The sequence below is a fragment of the Danio rerio genome, chromosome 7 (assembly GCF_049306965.1).
Source record: "Danio rerio strain Tuebingen ecotype United States chromosome 7, GRCz12tu, whole genome shotgun sequence".
NCBI classification, from domain to species: Eukaryota; Metazoa; Chordata; class Actinopteri; order Cypriniformes; family Danionidae; genus Danio; species Danio rerio.
The window spans coordinates 7371906-7392732 of NC_133182.1; the positions used below are offsets into that span (position 1 = coordinate 7371906).

The 20827-nt window shown below is 39.6% G+C and overlaps 1 protein-coding gene and 2 long non-coding RNA genes across 16 annotated transcripts in view; 2 read left to right on the forward strand and 1 right to left on the reverse strand.

The window, feature by feature from the left end:
• The window catches only part of clcn3 (chloride channel 3), a 130161-nt gene that overhangs the window by 31185 nt on the left and 78149 nt on the right, over positions 1-20827 (forward strand). For 8 of the 13 annotated variants that reach the window (XR_012383070.1, XM_009302926.5, XM_005166349.6 and 5 more), the window contains exon 2: positions 166-341. Coding sequence is in view for 11 of the 13 variants with exons in the window: in XM_009302926.5 (XP_009301201.1) it covers positions 182-341 (160 nt within the window). In the remaining 2 variants the exon portion in view is untranslated. Of the gene's footprint in view, positions 1-165; positions 342-8874; positions 9036-20827 lie in introns of those variants that run through there. The other 5 variants (XR_012383071.1, XM_073908015.1, XM_068218355.2 and 2 more) reach the window with 1 other exon arrangement.
• Positions 11880-20133, forward strand: LOC100536361 (uncharacterized). The gene is made up of 6 exons (NR_170260.1): positions 11880-12425; positions 14640-14751; positions 17275-17349; positions 17441-17509; positions 18859-18945; positions 19673-20133. It is a non-coding gene; the product is annotated as an uncharacterized lncRNA (long non-coding RNA).
• LOC141375287 (uncharacterized) lies at positions 16985-20690 on the reverse strand. 2 transcript variants are annotated; one of them, XR_012383080.1, is made up of 3 exons: positions 19219-20130; positions 18893-18975; positions 16985-17391 (listed from the first exon to the last, which is right to left on the reverse strand). It is a non-coding gene; the product is annotated as an uncharacterized lncRNA (long non-coding RNA). The 2 variants fall into 2 exon arrangements; XR_012383079.1 differs by lacking the exon at positions 16985-17391 and adding an exon at positions 17474-17550 and having other exon boundaries at positions 19219-20690.

Genomic DNA, 20827 nt, shown 5'->3' on the forward strand with positions numbered 1-20827 from the left:
TTATTTAAAATATGTGGCTAAAAAATAGCTATTAACTTACCTTTTTTTTTTTGGTGGGGCCAGTGAAAATTTTGGCAGGGCAAGTAAAAATCTAAACCACTTGCCCGATCGGACCAGTAGAAAAAATCCTTAGCGTTGAACCCTGTGTGTGTGTGTGTGTTTCAGGGTGTTGTGCTGCTAAATGGAGTCTGAGCAGTTGTTCAACAGAGGCTACGGCAGAAACAGCTACAACAGCATCACCAGCGCCAGCAGTGACGAAGAGCTCCTGGATGGAGCCGGAGTCATCATGGACTTCCACACCACTGAGGACGACAACCTGCTGGACGGAGACGCCTCTCCAGGTACAGCGCATCGCTTTTTTTAAACACCTTTGCTGCGTCCCAAATCACATACTTATTCTACTGTAACAGAAGAGTTTGCAAACTTTCGGACATGCTATTTCCTCGTTAATGCCACAGCTATATCACCCTGCAGCCCAAGAGCGGTTACTCACTGAAGCTAAGCAGGGCTGAGCCTGGTCAGTACCTGGATGGGAGACCACATGGGAAAACTAGGTTGCTGTTGGAAGTGGTGTTAGTGAGGCCAGCAGGGGGCGCTCAACCTGTGGTCTGTGTGTGTCCTAATGCCCCAGTATAGTGAAGGAGACACTACCGTCAGTGGGTGCCGTCTTTCAGATGGGACAATAAACTTACTATTAAGGGTGTAACTCCGGAGTCCTGCTCAATTTCCCTCTATCCCCTTAACCACCATATCCTCCCAATCATCCCCATCCATTTTATTTTTGAATACTATTTAGGACGGATAGTACATGAAATGGGAAGCAGTAAGTGTTTGGTTTCATTTAAAGCAGGTGCGTCCAAACTCTGTCCTGGAGGGCCGGTGTCCTGCAGAGTTTAGCTCCAACTTGCTTCAATACGCCTGCCAGGATGTTTCTAGTATACCTAGTACGACCTTGATTAACTAAACTCTCCAGGACACCGACCGGCCCTGGAGCACCGAGTTTGGGCACCCCTAATTAACAGGGTTAGAGAAAATCCTGGACAAACTACTGGCTTATTACCTGCATATTATTAAAGGGTAATGAAACCCCCCGTTTCAGCAGGATGCTTTCACACCTATAGTTTGGAAAAAGTCAGGAAAGTGGGTGTGTCTAGCTTTGTTTGGGTGGGAGTGTCGGGGGAGGAAAAATGCGCAGGGTTTGAATAAAAATGGGCAGGGTTTAAATAAAAATGGGCAGGGTTTGAATAAAAATGGGCAGGGTTTAAATAAAAATGGGCAGGGTTTGAATAAAAATGGGCAGGGTTTGAATAAAGATGGTCAGGGTTTGAATAAAAAAAGGGCAGGGTTTGAATATAAATGGGCAGGGTTTGAATAAAAAAGGGCGGGGTTTGAATAAAAATGGGCAGGGTTTGAATAAAAATGGGCAAGTTTAAATAAAAATGGGCAGGGTTTGAATAAAAATGGGCAGGGTTTAAATAAAAATGGGCAGGGTTTGAATAAAAATGGGCAGGGTTTGAATAAAAATGGGCAGGGTTTAAATAAAAATGGGAGTTGCCATTCGGTCACGAGCTTCTGACCGAGGAAAAACAAACACACTGGCAGGGGAGACAGTGTGTTTAACGACGGTGGAATGTTTGATGCCGCACGTCGTATAAGAGAAAAAAGCCTCTGAGAAAAGAGAAAAATTTCTCTGTAACTCAGATGCACTCGGTAGGTCAGAAAGCCGTGTGTGTGTAGACTATCCTGTCACAAAATACGGTGAAAATTCAACGACGGTCGGCAAAAGTTTGCTTACACTGTTCACGTGTTTACACGCAGAGAGCAGCATTTACAGCGGATCTTTTAATATTGTAATGATATTAACGTAATGTAAACTAAGTAACTTAGAAATCATTTTGATGTCGGCGCAATAGCCTCGTGGTTAGCGCGCCGACATATGGTGCAATAGCACGTCAGGGCGTCGCAAGTTCGAATCCCGGCTCGAGGACATTTCCCTACCCTACCCCCTCTCTCTAGCTGCGTCCCAAATTGCATACTTATGCACTATTCTACGCCATTTTGTAGTATAAATAGTGTAAGTAGTGCGTTCACACTGAAAACACTAAAAATAATAAGAGCACTTCAATTACCCGGATGATGCACTCATTTAGCTGCTAAAATGAAGTGTGTAAAGATGGACACTTCACGCACTCAACGACCGCAGGTTTGCTTACGTAGCGGAAGGGGCGGAGCTATCGGACGCACATGTTGGATAACTTTATTTATTTTGGATGGTGAAAGCAAAATTCTCCTACCAGAGTGATTATAGCGCCTCCCGATGGTGAATGCGGCAATACTCAGGGCAGGTTTTATTTGATACCTCAGTCATTTATTTCACTGATTTAGCGACCGTCAAACGTCATCAGGGAAACGGTTTGAATTTCCGCTTAGTAAAAAAACATTAGTGTGCCATTTGGGACGACACTACATACATATACTTTCCTGTTGAGTGTGTAAGTGCATAAGTACATAGTGCATGAGTGCATAGTGTATAGTGTGCCATTTGGGACGCAGCTTCACTCTCCCACTTCGCTTCCTGTCTCAACACTTTCCTATCAAATAAAGGCAAAAAGGCCAAAATTAAATCTTTAAAAAATAATAATAATAAAAAAATAATAATTTTGACTAAGGTCTGTCTTTAAACACTGAAAGAGTACAGCTGACCATACCAACTATAACTTTGCCATCTGAATGAACAAAGAAAGGGCACTGATCGCACACACTTACCAAATCTGTAGACAGGACAATCACCACATACTGGAGCTGCGTCTGTTTTTAAAGGAGACGAGCAGCAAATCCAGATCTCACCATTGATGAGAAATGCTCTCAAGTAAAAAAATGTTCCAAACAAACGCTTTTCTGTCGCGCGTTGCTATCACTGATCCACACGATTCCAGCAGCGCTCTCATAGAGAGAAAATGAAACAAAACCTTCACATTATGAAAGCAACACTGGCGACCTGTATCTCCAAACAATTCTTATTCTTTTCCCACAACTTTTGGCAACATGACGTGTGTCGTCTCTCTGCCGTCTGAACACTGTTTCAGGTACAGTCTAAGAAAGCTAGCATGCATATTAATGAAGTTGCAGCGCACACATAATGGCGCACGCTGATTGGTTTGAACCAAGCCATACTCATGAATGAATGCAACACACTCAGAGACATAATACAGGACGCCCTGGTACAGATGTCCAGTCCACACGCTGGAATACACGCTAAGATCTCATGGCCGTGACGCAGCTTCAAAAATTTCGTACAAATTTTCTCGAAATAACGCAAAAACAACCAATTTTCACTTTTTAGTAAGATATATGTGTCCTAAAGTGTTTTTAGCAGTGTGGGACACATATACGACTGTCAACAGCTCAAAACATGTGTTTAGGTGTTTCGTGACCCTTTAAGGGTGCTTTCACACCTACACTTTTGTTTCGGAACGTATCTCGTTTGCCCAGTTAGCGCGGTTCGTTTGGCATATGTGAACAGGGCAATCGCACTCTGTTCCGCGCCAAAGTAATCGCTCCGAGATCGCTTGAATGAGGTGGTCTCGGCTCGATTGAAACGAACCCTGGAGCGGTTCGATTGCAGTGAGAAAGCGATCCGATCCGAGCGCGGTTATATCACAGTGTTTTATGGATATGTAATAGGCATACGGCTATATGAAGAGAGAATTATGAGTAGGGCGGGAAGTTTCGCGAGTCTCCGGATGCCCGCAAACAAGTGATGATCTCCCGGTAATCTCGCGTCTCCCTCCCGGTCCTCAAATAGGCATCGTCGCGCACCCTTCTCACCCCTCCCCACCGCATCTCTCCTCAGACACGTCACGCGCGCACCCTGTCAATCACCACCAAACCACCACCTCTCCTGACAGCTTAGCGGGACGCTGCAAAATAAACCCTGACACTCTGACCAATGTAAGGAGAGTTTACTCACACGTGACTTGTTTTAGCTCTTTTGGTCCGTTTAGAAACTTTGCAGTGTAAAAGCGAACCGCTCCAAGAGCAACAATGTAACAATTGTAATCTCTGTTTCGGAACAACTGAATCGATTCACAGGTGTGAAAGCACCCTCAGATGCTAACTGTTTATGATCTTGTACTACCTCCCTAATCCTATCCAATAACTAAACACTAACTTAATAGCTATTAATAACCAGCAAATCAATAGTTTGAACTAAAAGTCTTAGTTAATTATTTATTAATAGCAAGAATTGTACCTTAAAATAAAGTGTGGATCTTTTAAGCTGAAAGTGACAGACATTGTCTAGAAACACACAAGACTTGCTGTATATATAGTAAATCTTATGAAAAGTCATACTAGGACCTTTTTAAAGTGTAATTCTGTTGCCTTTTAGTGAAGGCAAGGAGCACTAATAATTTTAACTTCAACAGTAATCGTTTTAAATCATCGTGACTATGATTTTTCCTGTAATCGAGCAGCCCTAGTTCTCCCAGGCTCATGTATGTGATTTGTAATGAATATTTCAGCATTTTATTAGTGCATTCTTGTGCTCATACAGTTGAAGTCAGAATTATTAGTCCCCCTGAATTATTTGCCCACCTGTTTATTTTTTTCCCCAATTTCTGTTTAATGGAGGGAAGATTGTTTCAGCACATTTCTAAGCATAATAGTTTTAATAACTCATCTCTAATAACTGATTTATTTTATCTTTGCCATGATGACAGTCAATAATATTTGACTAGTTATTTAAGACACTTCTATACAGCTTAAAGTGACATTTAAAGGCTTAACTAGGTTAATTAGGTGAACTACACAGGTTAGGGTAATTAGGCATTGTATAACGATGGTTATTGTATAATTTTTTTTGTTCTGTAGACTATCGGGGAAAAAATTAGCTTAAAGGGGCTAATAATTTTGTCCCAAAAATGGTTTTTAAAAAATTAATAACTGTATTTATTTTAGCCAAAGTAAAACAAATAAGACTTTTTCCAGAAGAAAAAATATTATCAGACACACTGTGAAAATGTCCTTGCTCTGTTAAAAATCATTTGGGAAATATTTAAAAAAGAAGAAAAAAATCAAAAGGGGGCTAATAATTCTGACTTCAACTGTAGTTGTTTTGGGTTCAGTTATTAGGAATGTTTTTTTTCTGTGCTGAAGTGTACGAGTGAAAGACTGAGTTGTGTTGTGAGTATATCTTCATTATTCATGACCCTCTCAGCGTCTGGCAGACCTTTGTTTCGCCGGATCACACACGACAAGAGTCTTTGTGGCAGTGAAACAGGGAAGTGTCGTCTTTCAGTGTCATTCATCAACCTGTGGTCGGTCAGACTCTCTCTGAAAGCTGACATGCCTGTTGGCCAGCACCATTTAGAGGAAGTCACAGTGTTCTTATAAAAAATGCGAGTTAAATGGAAATTTAAAAGAAAAAACAAAGTCAAGGCAAGATTTATTGTCATTCCCCTACACCAGGGGTTCCCAAACTTTTTCATTCCGGGACCCACTGAGGCAAATAATTAAATCTCAAGACCCACCATAATATGTTAATATGGAAAAATGGGTACAATTTCATCCTTTTAAAGCAGTTAGAAATATCCTGTCTTTCGTTCTTTCAGTACTTCGCAAAAAAAAAAACAACAACAAAAAAAAAAAAATTCTCAATGTCAGTGGAGTCGATGGCTGTTTCTCAATTCCAAGAACGCAGAAAACGTTGTTTTATTGACGGCTTAGCCCCCTTATTAATCCGGGGTCGCCACAGCGGAATGAACCTCCAACTTATCCAGCAAGTTTTTACGCAGCGGATGCCCTTCCAGCCGCAACCCATCTCTGGGAAACATCCACACACATTCACACACACACTCATACACTACGGACAATTTAGCATACCCAATTCACCTGTACCTCATGTCTTTGGACTGTGGGGGAAACCGGAGCACCCGGAGGAAACCCACGCAAACGCAGGGAGAACATGCAAACTCCACACAGAAACGCCAACTGACTCAGTTGAGGCTCGAACTAGCGACCCTCTTGCTGTGAGGCGACAGCACTACCTACTGCGCCACCGCATCGCCATCTACATAATTTATTGAAACAAATTTAATGTAACAAATCTTTTGGGACAGCTTATTCATCAGTATTAGTTAGTGTTCATTAATACATCTTAATTGGCTTAAAGTATTCACAGCTTAATGATCAAAGCTGGCTAAACCAAACCTAAATTGAGAACCACTGGTGTATCGATTCTAGTTTCAGTGGTTTTATGTTTACGCAGATATTTTTGGAGACGACTCTTTAATAGACCTAATTTACACATATCAAGTAGGTGGTTTTAAAAGCATATAGACGTCATAATGTGTTTGAAGACATTTAAGAAACATGCTGAGTGAACATTCTTGTTTATCTGAAAAACAATGCTCAAGTCAGATATTCTGCTTTGAAAATGAGCGTTACGTGCTACGTCTTTGTTTTGGCCATTTAACCCGCCCAATGCCAGTTTAGCCAGTTATATTTCAGCACCCCAGGTTGCTTTGATGGAAAACCACATATTTCCTTCATTCAGTCAGGAAGGCTCTGAACTCATGCGTTTGAGACAGAAATGCGACCTTTGGTGCACAGTAACAGCCTCCGAAATGAGACACAGGCATTTGCGCCCACAGAACTGCCGCTCACTGGATATTTCCTCTTTTTCAGCCCATTCTCTGTAAACCCTAGACATGGTCGTGCATGAAAATCCCAGTAGATCAGCAGTTTCTGAAATACTCAGACCAGCCTGTGTGAAACTAACAACCATGCCACATTCAATGTCACTTAAATCCGCTTCCTTCCCCATTCTGATGCTGGGTTTAAACTGCAGCAGATCGTCTAGACCAGGGGTTCTCAACTGGTTTGGCCATGGGACCCACATTTTCACATGGTCATTAAGCCGCGACCCAAATTTTTAGGAATTAATATATAATTTTAGGAATTATGATTCATTTGTATTTAATTGTTAACATACACAACTAGTGACAGATCAATTATAAGAAAATCACCAAGACTTACAAATAAACAATATTGTACTGCTGTCATTTAACAAAATGTATCAAATTATAGAAATATTACAGAGTAAAAATGTCAAATACTGTAAACAGTGGTTAGTGTTAGGAAAAGTTAAGTTACCATGAACTAAACTAAACTGTTAATAAAACATTAACACTGCTGTGATTGAACTGAACAGAAACCAGCAAACTGAAGTAAAATTCTTAAAATAATCATAACCATTTTATAATAATCAGCAGTTATTTTTTTGATCTCACTCTCCACGACCCACTGAAAATGTTCCCGCGACCCACCAGTTGAGAAACACTGGTCTAGACCATGTCTACATGCCTAAATGCATTGAGCTGCTTCCATGTGATTGGCTGATCAGAAATTAGCAGTAACAAGCAGTTGGAGAGCTGTACCTAATAAAGTGGCCAGTGAGTGTATAGTGACCTTTTTGTAAAGGAAATGCACCCATCTATATTTGTTCCAAAGATCTATGTTGGTATGAATCGTTTTATTTTCACGTTGCGTTTTTAAATATAATATTAATTCACATAAGGTGCAAGTTATTTTCTGAATTGTCGCAAGGTTATTTAAAATCAGTCATTTATCCCCGGCTTCACAAACAAGGAGTAAGGCTGGTCAGGATTAAATTGCATGTTTGAGCTGTCTCAACTTAAAATAACTTGCAGTGAGATGTCTTAAAATACGTCTTTTTTGTCTCCAGGTGCACACCAGTAAAATATTTGTCTAAGTCCATTATTATAAATGTGGCTTAAGTAGCTTAATTTAACTAAGCCTTAGTCCTGGCTTAATCTAAGCCTTGTTTGTGAAACTGGGCCGTAAAGTATTTGGGTGTGCTTATATTCATTTGTTTTATTTGCAATAAATAAGTTATACACTTAAAACTGAAATGTAAACGTTTTTATTTCATACAATGTGTGCTTTAATTTCAGTTATTCAATAATATTCAACAAATAACCATAAATATTAGTTACAAGACACAGATAAAAGATGAACTATGAGGGAAAAATAAATCATTTTAAAGTAAAATAATTGTTCACTAATTAAAATCAATGTGTTGTTATTATTCAAGGCAGGCTTATATTTTAGGTCAACGTTTCCAGCATACCTGAGAGATAAATACAGGTTAGTGGTTATTGAGGTGAAATTAAGGGGAAGGAAAGTGACAAAACCAGTCAGACAGGAGAGAAAACACTCGCAGAAACTAGAGTGTGCGTGTGTGTGCATGTGTGTCAGATGTGGCCTGTGTTTTAAACCTCAGTGGATGTTGTGGTTTCGGGTCAGAGAAGTTCATACTGTGAGTTTTGTTGTGTTCGATTTCATTTAGTGGCTGATCTATGCTTTGAACTTAAAATATGTTACTTAAAAAATAAAACAAATAATAATAAACTGAAATGAAAAGTACATTTTTAATTGCGTGAAGTACTGCTTGATTTTTTGTATTTACAGTCCCTGACCAAAGTGACGACCTTTTCGTTATGTTGGGGGCTGTTTTTGCCCCATTGACCTCCATTATAATGACATTTTTAGATTGCAATGCGATGACCACTCGCACAGATTATTTGTTAACCATAAAACTAGCAATGTGAGCTCACAAAATCAACATAGTTAGTTTGGATTTGTACTTCAAGCTAAAATAACTGCGAGTCACTTATTATTTTCACACATGTATGACTTTTGTAAGTTCATTCCGCTGTGGCGACCCCTGATAAATCAGAGACTGACTGAATGTAAAAGATAAAACTAAGAGCCTAGCAAACAGAACGCGGCTCGGACGCGCTGACGTCACTTGCTGCCGCATTGACGTGGCGAAGTGACGCAATCACGCTCGTGTTCTCAAGCTCAGCGCTGTTGGTCATGGCCGCCGCTCCAGCGCGTCAGTGATCCGCGGATTCGTTTCCCCGGTATGGAGGAGGAATCCGCAGACCCGTATCTTCCCTACGACGGTGGCGGAGGAGACACGATCCCGCTGCAGGAGCTCAGCGGCAGAGGTACCGCCGTCATTCACCGCCATTAACCGATTATTAGCGTGAGCGCGCGCGCGTGCCTGCCTGCGTCATGTATGTTGTCAGTGTCGGTGATGCTCAGGGTGTGTGTGTGTGTCTGTGTGTTAGAAGAGATTATATTATTATATCATTAGAGGCTATAATATTGTTACAACATTATTAATGGTTGTGTGTTATAGCATTGCACGCGTTGTTAACGTGTTGCATTTACACACACACTCACACAACGCGACAGCACAATCTTAAATATGTGCGCATGTCTCTCTCTGTATGTGTGTGTAGTTATTTATATATACTTATCAGAATACTATATAGGTTATATGAGATTACAGATGAAACGCACACCAAACACACACACATTAATGACTATGTTGTGATATCAGTGTGTTGTATAGCATTGCACTCGTCATAAACGTGTTGCATTGACACACACAACGCAGCAACACTATCTTAAATATGTGTGCGTGTTTCTATCTCTTTCAGTGTGTGTGTGTGTGTAGTTATTTGTTTATTAGAGTACTATACATGGTTATTTGAGATAACCATAGACACACATTAGTGTGTTGTATTTTATAGCATTGCATAAACACACGATACAGTGTGTGTAGTTATTTATGTGTTGTTTATCACAATATTATGTAGGTTATATGAGATGACAGAATGATAGTGTCTGTGTGTTGTGCTGTCAGTGTGTTGTGTTGTATAGAATATCACTCATCATAAACGTGTTGCATTCACACAATGTGACAATGCAATCTTAAATATGTTCACGTGTGTGTGTGTGTAGTTATTGGCTTGGCTTGAAGGCAGTGTCTGATTTGCAATTTGTGTTCCCTATACTCACCCCAGTTTACTAAGTAGCATTTGTCAATCAGCTGGTTTGTCTATAAGCTGACACACGAGCGGTCAACTAATGAATCGCAGCTCTCACGTTCGTGTCTCTTATGTGTGTGTGCGCGACTGCATTGATTGTCTTCAGGCAGCTTTTCCATGCGTTTCACATCTCAGATAATGAAGTCGCAAAAGATATGTGGATGATTCATATTACTTACACCTGCATATTCCGGATATATGTGAAAAGCGTCGTGTAACGCATAGAGTTAAAAAAAAAATACAGGTTAGCTCACGTAACTTGTAAGGGTGTCACGATCCTCCAAATCCTCGATTCGATTACATTTTCGATTATAAAGGCACGATTCGATTTTCAATTATGAATAATTAATTATTTTATGACCAATTAGTTATTTGTAGTCTACCGTTTAAACTACCTGACCTGCAGGGTTTTACCCATAAACAAATCATACAGTAAATGAATAAAGGCAAGATACACACATAATTACCACCTGTCAATCACTTTTTCTGCGGGACTCGTGAATAGGCAGTGATCTGTGTCGTTATAATGGCGTCGGTAAAAAAGACGCACAACCAACAGGAACCAGCCAACAGTATCTGAGGTGTTCGCTAAAGTGACTAAGTACAAGTGAGTGAAAGATTGAAGCAGTCCTCTGACTGCCTGGACCTGCTGTCTCGAGCTCATGGCTGTGAGTGCGTCTGTGTGTGTGTGGTCACGTGATGTGCATTTTCAGAGGTAGAGAGGAAGGAGGGCTGCTCAGAAATGCTACACGCCACTGTGGATGTCAAATCATTGTCGTTCTAAAATGCCATTTAAAAACAAAGACAGTGTAAACAGGGCCTGAGTGTGTACTTTTCGCGAGCGAATTTGCAACGGGGGGCGGGCGGAGGATCGCGATGCCGGTGTTGTCTATCGGACGAACCGTACGTAATACGTACATAGCAGAGCTTGCAAACTGTGTTTTTTTTGTCGACAACACGAACGTTGTCAACATAACTCACTGGAAATCCAAAATGCTTACACACCGGCGACTTCATTGAAAGAGGAGAGGGTTTAAGTTCTGTCGACGGGTCTCCTGCTTCTGCAGTTTAACAAGCACGTGACATGGGGGCGTGGCAGCATCGACGATTCTATTTTTTGATTCGATAATCGAAATTGAGCATAAATTTCGATCGAAATCGTGACACCCCTACTAACTTGTAGTTGCAGCAGAAAAATAAAACAAGGCTCACACAGGTCGCTTCACACATCTTAATCCGAGCATCAGAAAAAAAGAAAAAAAAAACTCCTGTGCACATGCGCTTGTTACAGAAAGTTCAAGCACACACACACACATAGACACACACACAATGGCAAACGCTCTTAAAGGAGCCGCACTCCATTTTCACTCGTTACAGAGACTTGTCAGATTTTATTTTAGTGAGCAGGCAGGAGGTTGACTGATTGTTTACACAGCAGAAAAGCGTGTGCTTTTACGGGCGTGACGTGGAGCCGATCCGTGAATCGCAGCACATTATGACGATGACCAATCAGAGTCACTGCAAGGGCGGGCCTTTCAGAGGAACTAGGAAATTTGACAGGCGTTTTCATGTTAGCTGAGTAGCTGTATATAATCAAAGTGAGATTTATTTAAAAAATAACGCGATTTCCTTTAAGTGAAACATGAGCACACATTACTTTGCATCTTATAAACACAACCAAGCCTTAAAATGACATTCTGGACCAGCCCTTTAAAACTTCAAACTCTATTGTTGCTGAACTCCAGTATTGTGATAACACTACTCGCATCATAAACCTGTTGGATTTACATAAACACAACACAGTGCGACACATTCTGACATACACTGGCATGTCTCTCTCTTTCTTTCTCTCTTACTATATCTGTCATTGATGTCACCTGGGTTGGTTAGGGTGTAATAATATCACATAAGCATAATATGAGCACATATGTCTGTGTGTGTGTGTGTGTGTGTGTGTGTGTGTGTGTGTGTGTGTGTGTGTGTGTGTGTGTGTGTGTGTTTGTAATGCTATACTTGTGAGGACCAATTCATGACAAAACACCTTTTAAGTGAGGACATTTCGATAAAGTGAGGACAAAATTGAGGTCCTCACTTTATTTTGCTCAATAATGGCTCCAGGGGGGCTGGGCATCATGCTGTGGGAGTTTCCCAAATGTCCTTATTTTTATAGCAAATCATGACACTAGGTGTGTTTGCTTAATTCTCCTGAGCTCCCCCTAAAGGCAGACGGGTTTACGGCAGCTTTTTTTGATTGGCTGCAAGAGGATGACTCTTCACAGTTTCTGATTGGACGGTTCGCTCATTGTTCGGTCGGATTGATAGGCTGAATGATAGACCAATGGAATATGCTCTTTTTAGATGTTTTGACATTAAGACCATATATGTAAATGACAATGCGCTCACGTGGGCCGGATTAAAGGGATCGGTATAGCGGAAGACAGAGGCTGCATCAACACCACAGCACCTGCAAGGCCAGGTACATGACAAGGACAACACGACAGAGTAAGTCATGATTTTAATACTAATTCATTAATTATTAGCTCATGCTGTCGAGCAATTAAGTAACTAATTAAGTGTTGACTTATGAATTTGTATCTGAGTGCTGCCACAGTCAGCTGTTCCTCAGTGAACACCTTCATTCACCTCAGCTGATTAAGATATAACATAGAAAGATATTCAGCTGAGTTAAGTTTGTTAGTGAGCTGTTGAAGTCTGATTGTACCTGACGGAGAGATCGCTAATGACGGCTGAGAGAGAGAGAGAGAGAGAGAGAGAGAGAGAGAGAGAGAGAGAGAGAGAGCAGCGCAGCAGTGGGGGAGGGGAGCTGCTCTCTCTCTACTCCTCATCCATCAATTAATGAACTCTCATTAACAGCAAACAGCTGATTGACACTCAATGCACGATCATAATCACTAATAACATTTACACTTCAGTTTCTGATTATATTTGACTCAGTTTTATAACTTTTTTAAATTAAAAAAAGTATTTATTCCTAAAGCAGCATCCTGAATGCATCATGACTTAGAAACAACCTTAAAATAATGTTGTATATAATAATTATAACATAAGTTATAAAACATTATAATACTTCATACTTTTAACTACATATTTGTTCTCATAGCTTTCAAGAGTAAGCTAGATTAAACAGCAGAGTAAAACTGTATACTTTACATCTGCACAGTACTGAGCTGCATCATACTCTGCTTTTTCACACTGTTCTTGATTTTATTTTAAGGCAGATGTCTTCAACAGGTGTTTAAGTGTGACTACATTGACTGCTATAAGAGTTGACGAGTTAACAAGTGTTGGAGAGCAGGCGCCACCCCTCCCCCACTGCTCTGCTCTGCTCTGCTCTGCTCTGCTGGGGGATGGGGGAGGGGCGCTGCTGCTGATCACACACACACACAGCAGACTCTACACCTGTAAGCTGAGCTGGCCTTCATCAGCTCACAGTCACTGTGTGTATTTAAAACATCATATATTCATACATATTTATAAATATTAAGCCACTGATTATCAAGAAGTGGGGAAAAAATAGGACACAATGTTAAAATAAATTGATCTACATTTTTATATGTCCTAAACTATGATAAAACCTCCCAACTTCTCATTTTTGATCAAAGCATGTTTTTAACTTTGCAGACATTATTGCAGCATCATCAGACAGTCACTAAACTGCTATCAGGAGGATTTAACTAATCACATTCTCATGTTAGACATCATATTTTCACATGAACAACAATTCATCAACCACTGTAAAATATCAATGAAATATTTCAAAATCTACATCTGAATGAGCTGAGGAAAATCTGCATTTAGTCATTTTAGCTATCCAATGCACTGAATCTATGAGCAGTTATAATAATTAGGACACATGTTTGTTGTCATCACTTTGTAAAGCAGATTAAGACTGTTTGCTTTAGGTCTGCACAGTACTGAGCTGCATCATACTTTACACTTTCCCACACTGTCCTTGATTTTATTTTAAGGCAGATGTCTTCAACAGGTGTTTAAGTTTGACTACATTGACTGCTATAAGAGTTAACGAGTTAACAAGTGTTGGAGAGCAGGCGCCACCCCTCCCCCACTGCTCTGCTCTGCTCTGCTCTGCTCTGCTGGGGGATGGGGGAGGGGCGCTGCTGCTGATCACACACACAGCAGACTCTACACCTGTAAGCTGAGCTGGCCTTCATCAGCTCACAGTCACTGTGTGTATTTAAGACATCATATATTCTTACATATTTATAAATATTAAAACACTTTCCCACACAGCCCTGGCTTTATCTAATGGGCATTGTCTTAAACAGTTCTTGATATCCTGTAGCTGTTTAAAAGATTACTAAACTTCTCTTACTTTACATGAATCAGACAAATCCACTTAAAATCATTATGACCACATCACAGAACATTTCTCTGCTGGTATAATGCATCATACTCTTAAAGGCTTTGACCACAATTAGGCAAGTATTATAATGCATTGTAAGTTGTGAATATTTATCAGCTCAGATGCATTGTTAAATTATAAAGAGGCAAACAGAACTGTGAGAAATGTGTTCACTTCACCTCTAATCTAGCTGTTTTTGTTTTCAGCATGATATCTAAGAGACATGTTTGCATATCTCCTGTTAAATGTTCTCTGTGTTAGATTAATAAATTAATAGCTAGATTATTAGTTTTCTTTCATCTTTGAGTTGATGTAAAAATGTTTAATTACAGATGACAAAAAAGAAAAACCAAGAGTGATGAGGGGGAGCAAGATGGACAGAAGAGAGATGAGGAAGAGGAAATAAGCAATGCTTCTTATTTTGTTAGTGACATCTCTACAGAGGTAAGTTAAATGTTTCTAAAGTATGATCAAAAGATTTTCCCCCAAGAAAATGACATAAGCAATAAATATGAAGGCCTCATTTTGATCCTCTGTGAGTACACAGCCCCAGTGCCTGTCAATAAGTGATGTTTTATAAACAAATTTTATATATATATAAAATAAATTGCTTAAATTTAATAAGTAAATATATAGTAATAATAACACCAAGCTGATAAGAAATTTCAGCTCAGAAATCATCCAGAATCACACCTCTAGCTTACCCCATCTGTTTTCACAGCAATTTAACTTGCAATTTCACTCGATCTAAATGAAGGAACTCCTTTCAAAACCTTTGGCTACTCCTCAACGCTCCTTGCACTACCTTAAGTTCCTTTTAATTCTATCATTTAAGTTTTTCATAGAAATTAATTGTAAAAGTCAGTGGAAATGCCCCATCATTGCCCCCTTTTACTATTTTAAACCCTAAGCCTTTTCTAATCCTTGGTCTTTAATCCCACCAAGTAGTTATATCATAAGGTTGCCGCTGCTAGCAGTAAATTTACGTACACAGTGACTGCTGAAATTGACTGACTGAAATTTAAGCACAGTGACTGCTCCCACTGGATGCACCACCGCAACCATGCACCACCGCAAGCGCAGTGATCGCTCCTATAGGTGTCGCATACCTTATTGTCATGCATCTCCATAAGCGCAGTGACCGCTCCTACAGGAGTCACACACATTATTATGCACCACTGCATGCGCAGTGACAGCTCCCACGGGAGATGCTCACATTATTATTATGCACAAACGCTACTGCAGTGACCGCTCCCACTGCAGACAGACACCTTTTTATGCACCACTGCTAGTGCAGTGACCACTCTCACTGGGGACGCACACCCTTATTACACACTGCTGCTAGTGCAGTGACCGCTCCTATGGGAGACGCACACCTTAATACATACTGCTGCTAGGGCAGTGACCACTCATACAGGAGAAGCACACCTTATTATTATGCACCACTGCAAGTGCAGTGACCGCTCCCACTGGAGTCGTACACCTTATTATAATCCACTGCAAGCGCAGTGACAGCTCCAACTGGAGACGTACACCTTATTATTATAATCCACTGCAAGCACAGTGACAGCTCCAACTGGAGACGTGCACCTTATTATAATCAACTGCAAGTGCAGTGACCGGTTCAACTGGAGTCGTACACCTTATTATTATAATCCACTGCAAGTGCAGTGACCGGTCCAACTGGAGTCGTACACCTTATTATTATAATCCACTGCAAGTGCAGTGACCGGTCCAACTGGAGTCGTACACCTTATTATTATAATCCACTGCAAGTGCAGTGACCGGTCCAACTGGAGTCGTACACCTTATTATTATAATCCACTGCAAGTGCAGTGACCGGTCCAACTGGAGTCGTACACCTTATTATTATAATCCACTGCAAGTGCAGTGACCGGTCCAACTGGAGTCGTACACCTTATTATTATAATCCACTGCAAGTGCAGTGACCGGTTCAACTGGAGTCGTACACCTTATTATAATCCACTGCAAGTGCAGTGACCGGTTCAACTGGAGTTGTACACCTTATTATTATAATCCACTGCAAGTGCAGTGACAGCTCCAACTGGAGACGTACACCTTATTATTATAATCCACTGCAAGTGCAGTGACTGCTCCTCAGGAGACGCGTTCATGTTTTAATCTTGGTATAATATAAATAAATTGCTTTTGTGAGTACTGTAATCACTGCAGAGTACACTCTCGCTCTCGCTGACGCCGTATGCCTGAACTTCTGGCTCTATTCACGGCAAGCTGATCATATGGAAATGTGATTTGTAAAGTACTTAGTCAAAATACACTGACATGATTGACTTTTCTCACTACTACTACTGGTTATTTAACATTTAGCATAAACAATACTAAACTAGTTTTATTTCTTTAATATAGAGGCTCCGTCTACCTTTTTAAAAGCATCATATGTGTTTTTAGCCAGTCATCATCAGCTTTGTGGTTGTCACGCCCCTACACACACATGCCAGTCATCATCAGATATTATCATCAGTTTGTAATGGTGTAGTAGTGCAGGAAACCGTCATTTATTTCTCGTTTATTCATAATTCCATTATTCACATCCCATCGTCATTAGGATCATTATAAATTTTCCATTTAAAGTTGTTGTGCACCTCTCTAGTCAATATATCTGGCAAATCCAATGAACACAAGAATGCACAGTAATATTTTTAGAAACTTTATTCAGATCAAATCTGCAAATGCGTTTGAAGACCCACAACCAGAGAAAAATGACCACAATGTGAAATCTGTCAAATCATCTTACTGTAGATGTTTTTAGCTGTATTCAAATAACAGATCCCTGGACTAGGTACTAGCACTTAAATACAGTAATAATTACCCACTTTTTAAATGTGGGTTGATTTATAAGCAGCATCGCTTTTGCCTGGAGAGTTTTTGTTATGATAACAAACCAATTCTGCCTTCCAACATTGAGTTGCCTGTTGCTTTTTCCAGAAGACTCTAAAATGAAGAGACATGTCCATTGTCCATGTACCTCTGTCAGCCACCAGCGTCACCTCACTTAAACTGGTCAGTATGTGGTAATTTATTTCAGTGTGTTGTTGAATCTTCCTGTTGAAAGATAATAAATGAACACTGTTTTGTGCTGTTGTAATTCCAGAAGACTCTGATAATGAAGACACATGTCCCCGTACCTCTGTCTGCCACAAGCGTCACCTCGCTCAAACTGGTCAGTATCTGCTAGTTTACTTCAGTGTGTTGTAGATAGGGCTGGGCGATATTCAAAACAAAATGTATCACAATATCATGTTTCATATCATTCGATACCGATAATTATTGAATATTTTTTAATACATTTAGGAATATTAGGATTTTTTTATGTAACCACTTTATTTTAATTTACTAACATTACTAAGGCAGATAGTTTTAATAGCATTTAACTATGCGAACTATGCAAACATTAAAACAAAAGATCTCATAAACATACGTGTTGAAGAGACACTTAAACTTGATAAATATTATATTATATTTATATATATATATATATATATATATATATATATATATATATATATATATATATATTATATATAATTATATATAAATGTTAAGTGCAATGGTGAAGTGTAAACGCTGAACAATCAAAGCAAACTTTAAGGTAGATCAACATCTGTAAGGTGTGAATAATAATGATACCGTAAACCTCAAACTCTGTCAACAACACAAATTATGATCATCAAATCTGAGCTTTAGTAAAGGAACTAACCATCATTATTTAAACACACACTGCAACATTACAGATAGTGAAGTTAAATGATTACAATACCCCTATGCTGAAACTCTTTCAGATGTGGAGCTAGAGGCTGGGATGCACAAGAAAAGAAACCAAAAAGCCACTCTGGCTCTGCATCCATTTAATTTACAATCTCCTCACTGCTGCCAGCCGCCGCACTCATTTTCACATGTGTTGTTATTCTGACCTGAAGTAATAAGCGCAAGCACGTGGTTTCGGTTTCCTTGACCATTTACAATGGGCTCGCGCTCCCCTGGCGTTTCTCGTAACTAGGTGACCATCAAGCGTTTTGTCAGAGGATGACAAACAGAGACCATTGCTGCAGCTCCAGTGCAAGTTTATGGAGAAAAGTATAAGGCTCTGCAGTGTTGGGATGCGCTGTGTTTGTCTGAGGTCATTAGTCTGCCGTTATTACTGAAATGTGTGTATTCCATACAAAGTTTGAAGTAGATTGGTTACGGTGCGCTCACGGCATTCGGAAAAGTTTAGATGTTTTTAACTAGCGTTACGTGTGCGGCGCTTGCATAACATGTGCGACCATTGGAAATGACAAACTGAGACCCTAAGCTTATTGGCACTGCTTCCAAGGCGCGCGCTCAGCAGACACATTTTAATAAAACTGTAGCGATTCATACCGAAACTACACACCAAATCTTTTTTATTGATATTGACAACGATGTTCAGTCAATAAATATCGATACCGATTTTACCACCCAGCCCTAGCTGTAGAATCTGCGTGTTGACAGATAATAAATAAACAGTGTCTTGTGCTGTTGTGATTTCAGAAGACTCTGATAATGAAGACACATGTCCCCGTACCTCAAGTTCTGTCATCACTGGCCAGAATCAGGAGATCATTCAAATGATGACAGGTAACGCAGAAGGATCACTCAGTTGCTCTCCTGCAAAACAAACACACTCATTGATCTTAAGAACTGAGCCTTTTCATTTGTTCCCTAAGGATTGACTGCTCATAAATTTAAATTCAGTCACCAAAATGTAGATTAGGCTTAGATTAAACTTGAATCTGAAAATCAAGTCTGATTACTGCTTGTCTAACTGTTAGTTGGTGAAACTAGTATTTAAGAGAAAGTCTTAAGGGGATTAATTCACCCAAAAATGTCATTTGTTGTTAATTTACTCACCTTCAGTCCATCCAAGATGGTGACTTTAGTCCTTCAGCCTCAATGCTGTCGTCAGTTATTTACAGCAGTTCCTTTACTGTTCATCACTTACTCTAAATGCAATAACATCACAGTAGTTCTTGCATTTTGGTGATTGGCTAGTTTATTTTGACGATTGAGGGTTTAATCAGGTTATTGTGTGGTATTAATGAAGGGTTTGATGAGCGCTGGTGTCTGAGTGTGAGATTTTCAAGCTGTTTCCTCACCGTTTCTTTGATCATTTTAACATGCACACCTCACATTAGTGCAGCACGTAGTGAATTGATGAACTAAATGATCAACAGGCTCTATATTATGATTTGGCATATAGTTAAAACAACTAATGTGATATTGCACACAACATATATCACAATATAATATGTGTGTGTGTGTGTGCTCCCCTAATTTACACAATTTTTGACCTTTTGTTTTTCAGGACAGAAGGCTGCAGTGAGGCCTAGGACAGCTGATGAGCAGGCTGCTGCAGTGAAGGCAACCCTGGACAACCCTTTGTTCTGAAAAAATCTCCAGGAAAAGTGGGCAGGCAGGCTTACCTTCAAAACAATCCATTTATTCCCTCCAGACCCTGGATTAACGTAAACGACTTTTGTTTATAAGACAATCCAGTCCAAGAAAAGAAGAATAATTTGAGCACATCACTGTTCTGTTTAAGTTTGCTGCATGGGAACACATCTCTTAGTTTCTCTGCTGTGTTCCTTTTATTTAAAACCTTTTGATTCTCTTATTGAGCATTGAGTCACTACTCAACATTTCTGTAAAATTCAGAAAATGGTGATAAAATATGGTCAAAAGTTAAGCTGTGTTAGAATAAATTAATCTTGATGTTGTAGAATAACTGATAGAAATGTACACTATAATTAAAACTATTTACACAATTGTCTGTAGTTGGCTCTTAATGTCAGCCTGTAGTGTCTGCTGTAAACTTTCAGTATTTTCAGACTCAGACTGATTGGCTAAAGCACAGGCGATGTAGCAGATTCCCCAGTCCCTGATAGCTTTAATCCACTGGATGTGGAGGTTTTGGGTGTATTATGTCAGTTTACTGTGCTCCACATTTACATCAATACACTATAGTATCTTATAATAACTAGTTATATATTTATATGTATATATTATTCAGACACCAGATTTTATTTGTATACACGTATGTACAATCGGATGGATGGATGGATGGATAGAAACATGCATGCATGCATGCATACATACACGGCACATTCTACCAGAAACATACATGATCTCTCCCTGAAATAAAAACAAATACAGCGAATAAAAAGTATTTCATTCCAAACAAATGTCTAAAATGGCCTGATGGTTGATTTTTGTGAGTGGTTCTGTAAAGGAATATGTCATTCATTTGGTTTCTTAGATTTTTTTTTTCATTAAAAGCACTAAAATGTACAAGGCCTGTCATTGTCCTCAGCCCAGTTTAAACCTGCAGCTTTAAGAGTTTTGTTGTGCTAAATACTTATTTAAAAAACTTTATTGAAATAATAAATTCCACAAGTAATTTTATTTATTATTTGTAAAATAATTTTACAGTTGTCCCCATGCTTCTGTCAGACCATGTCAC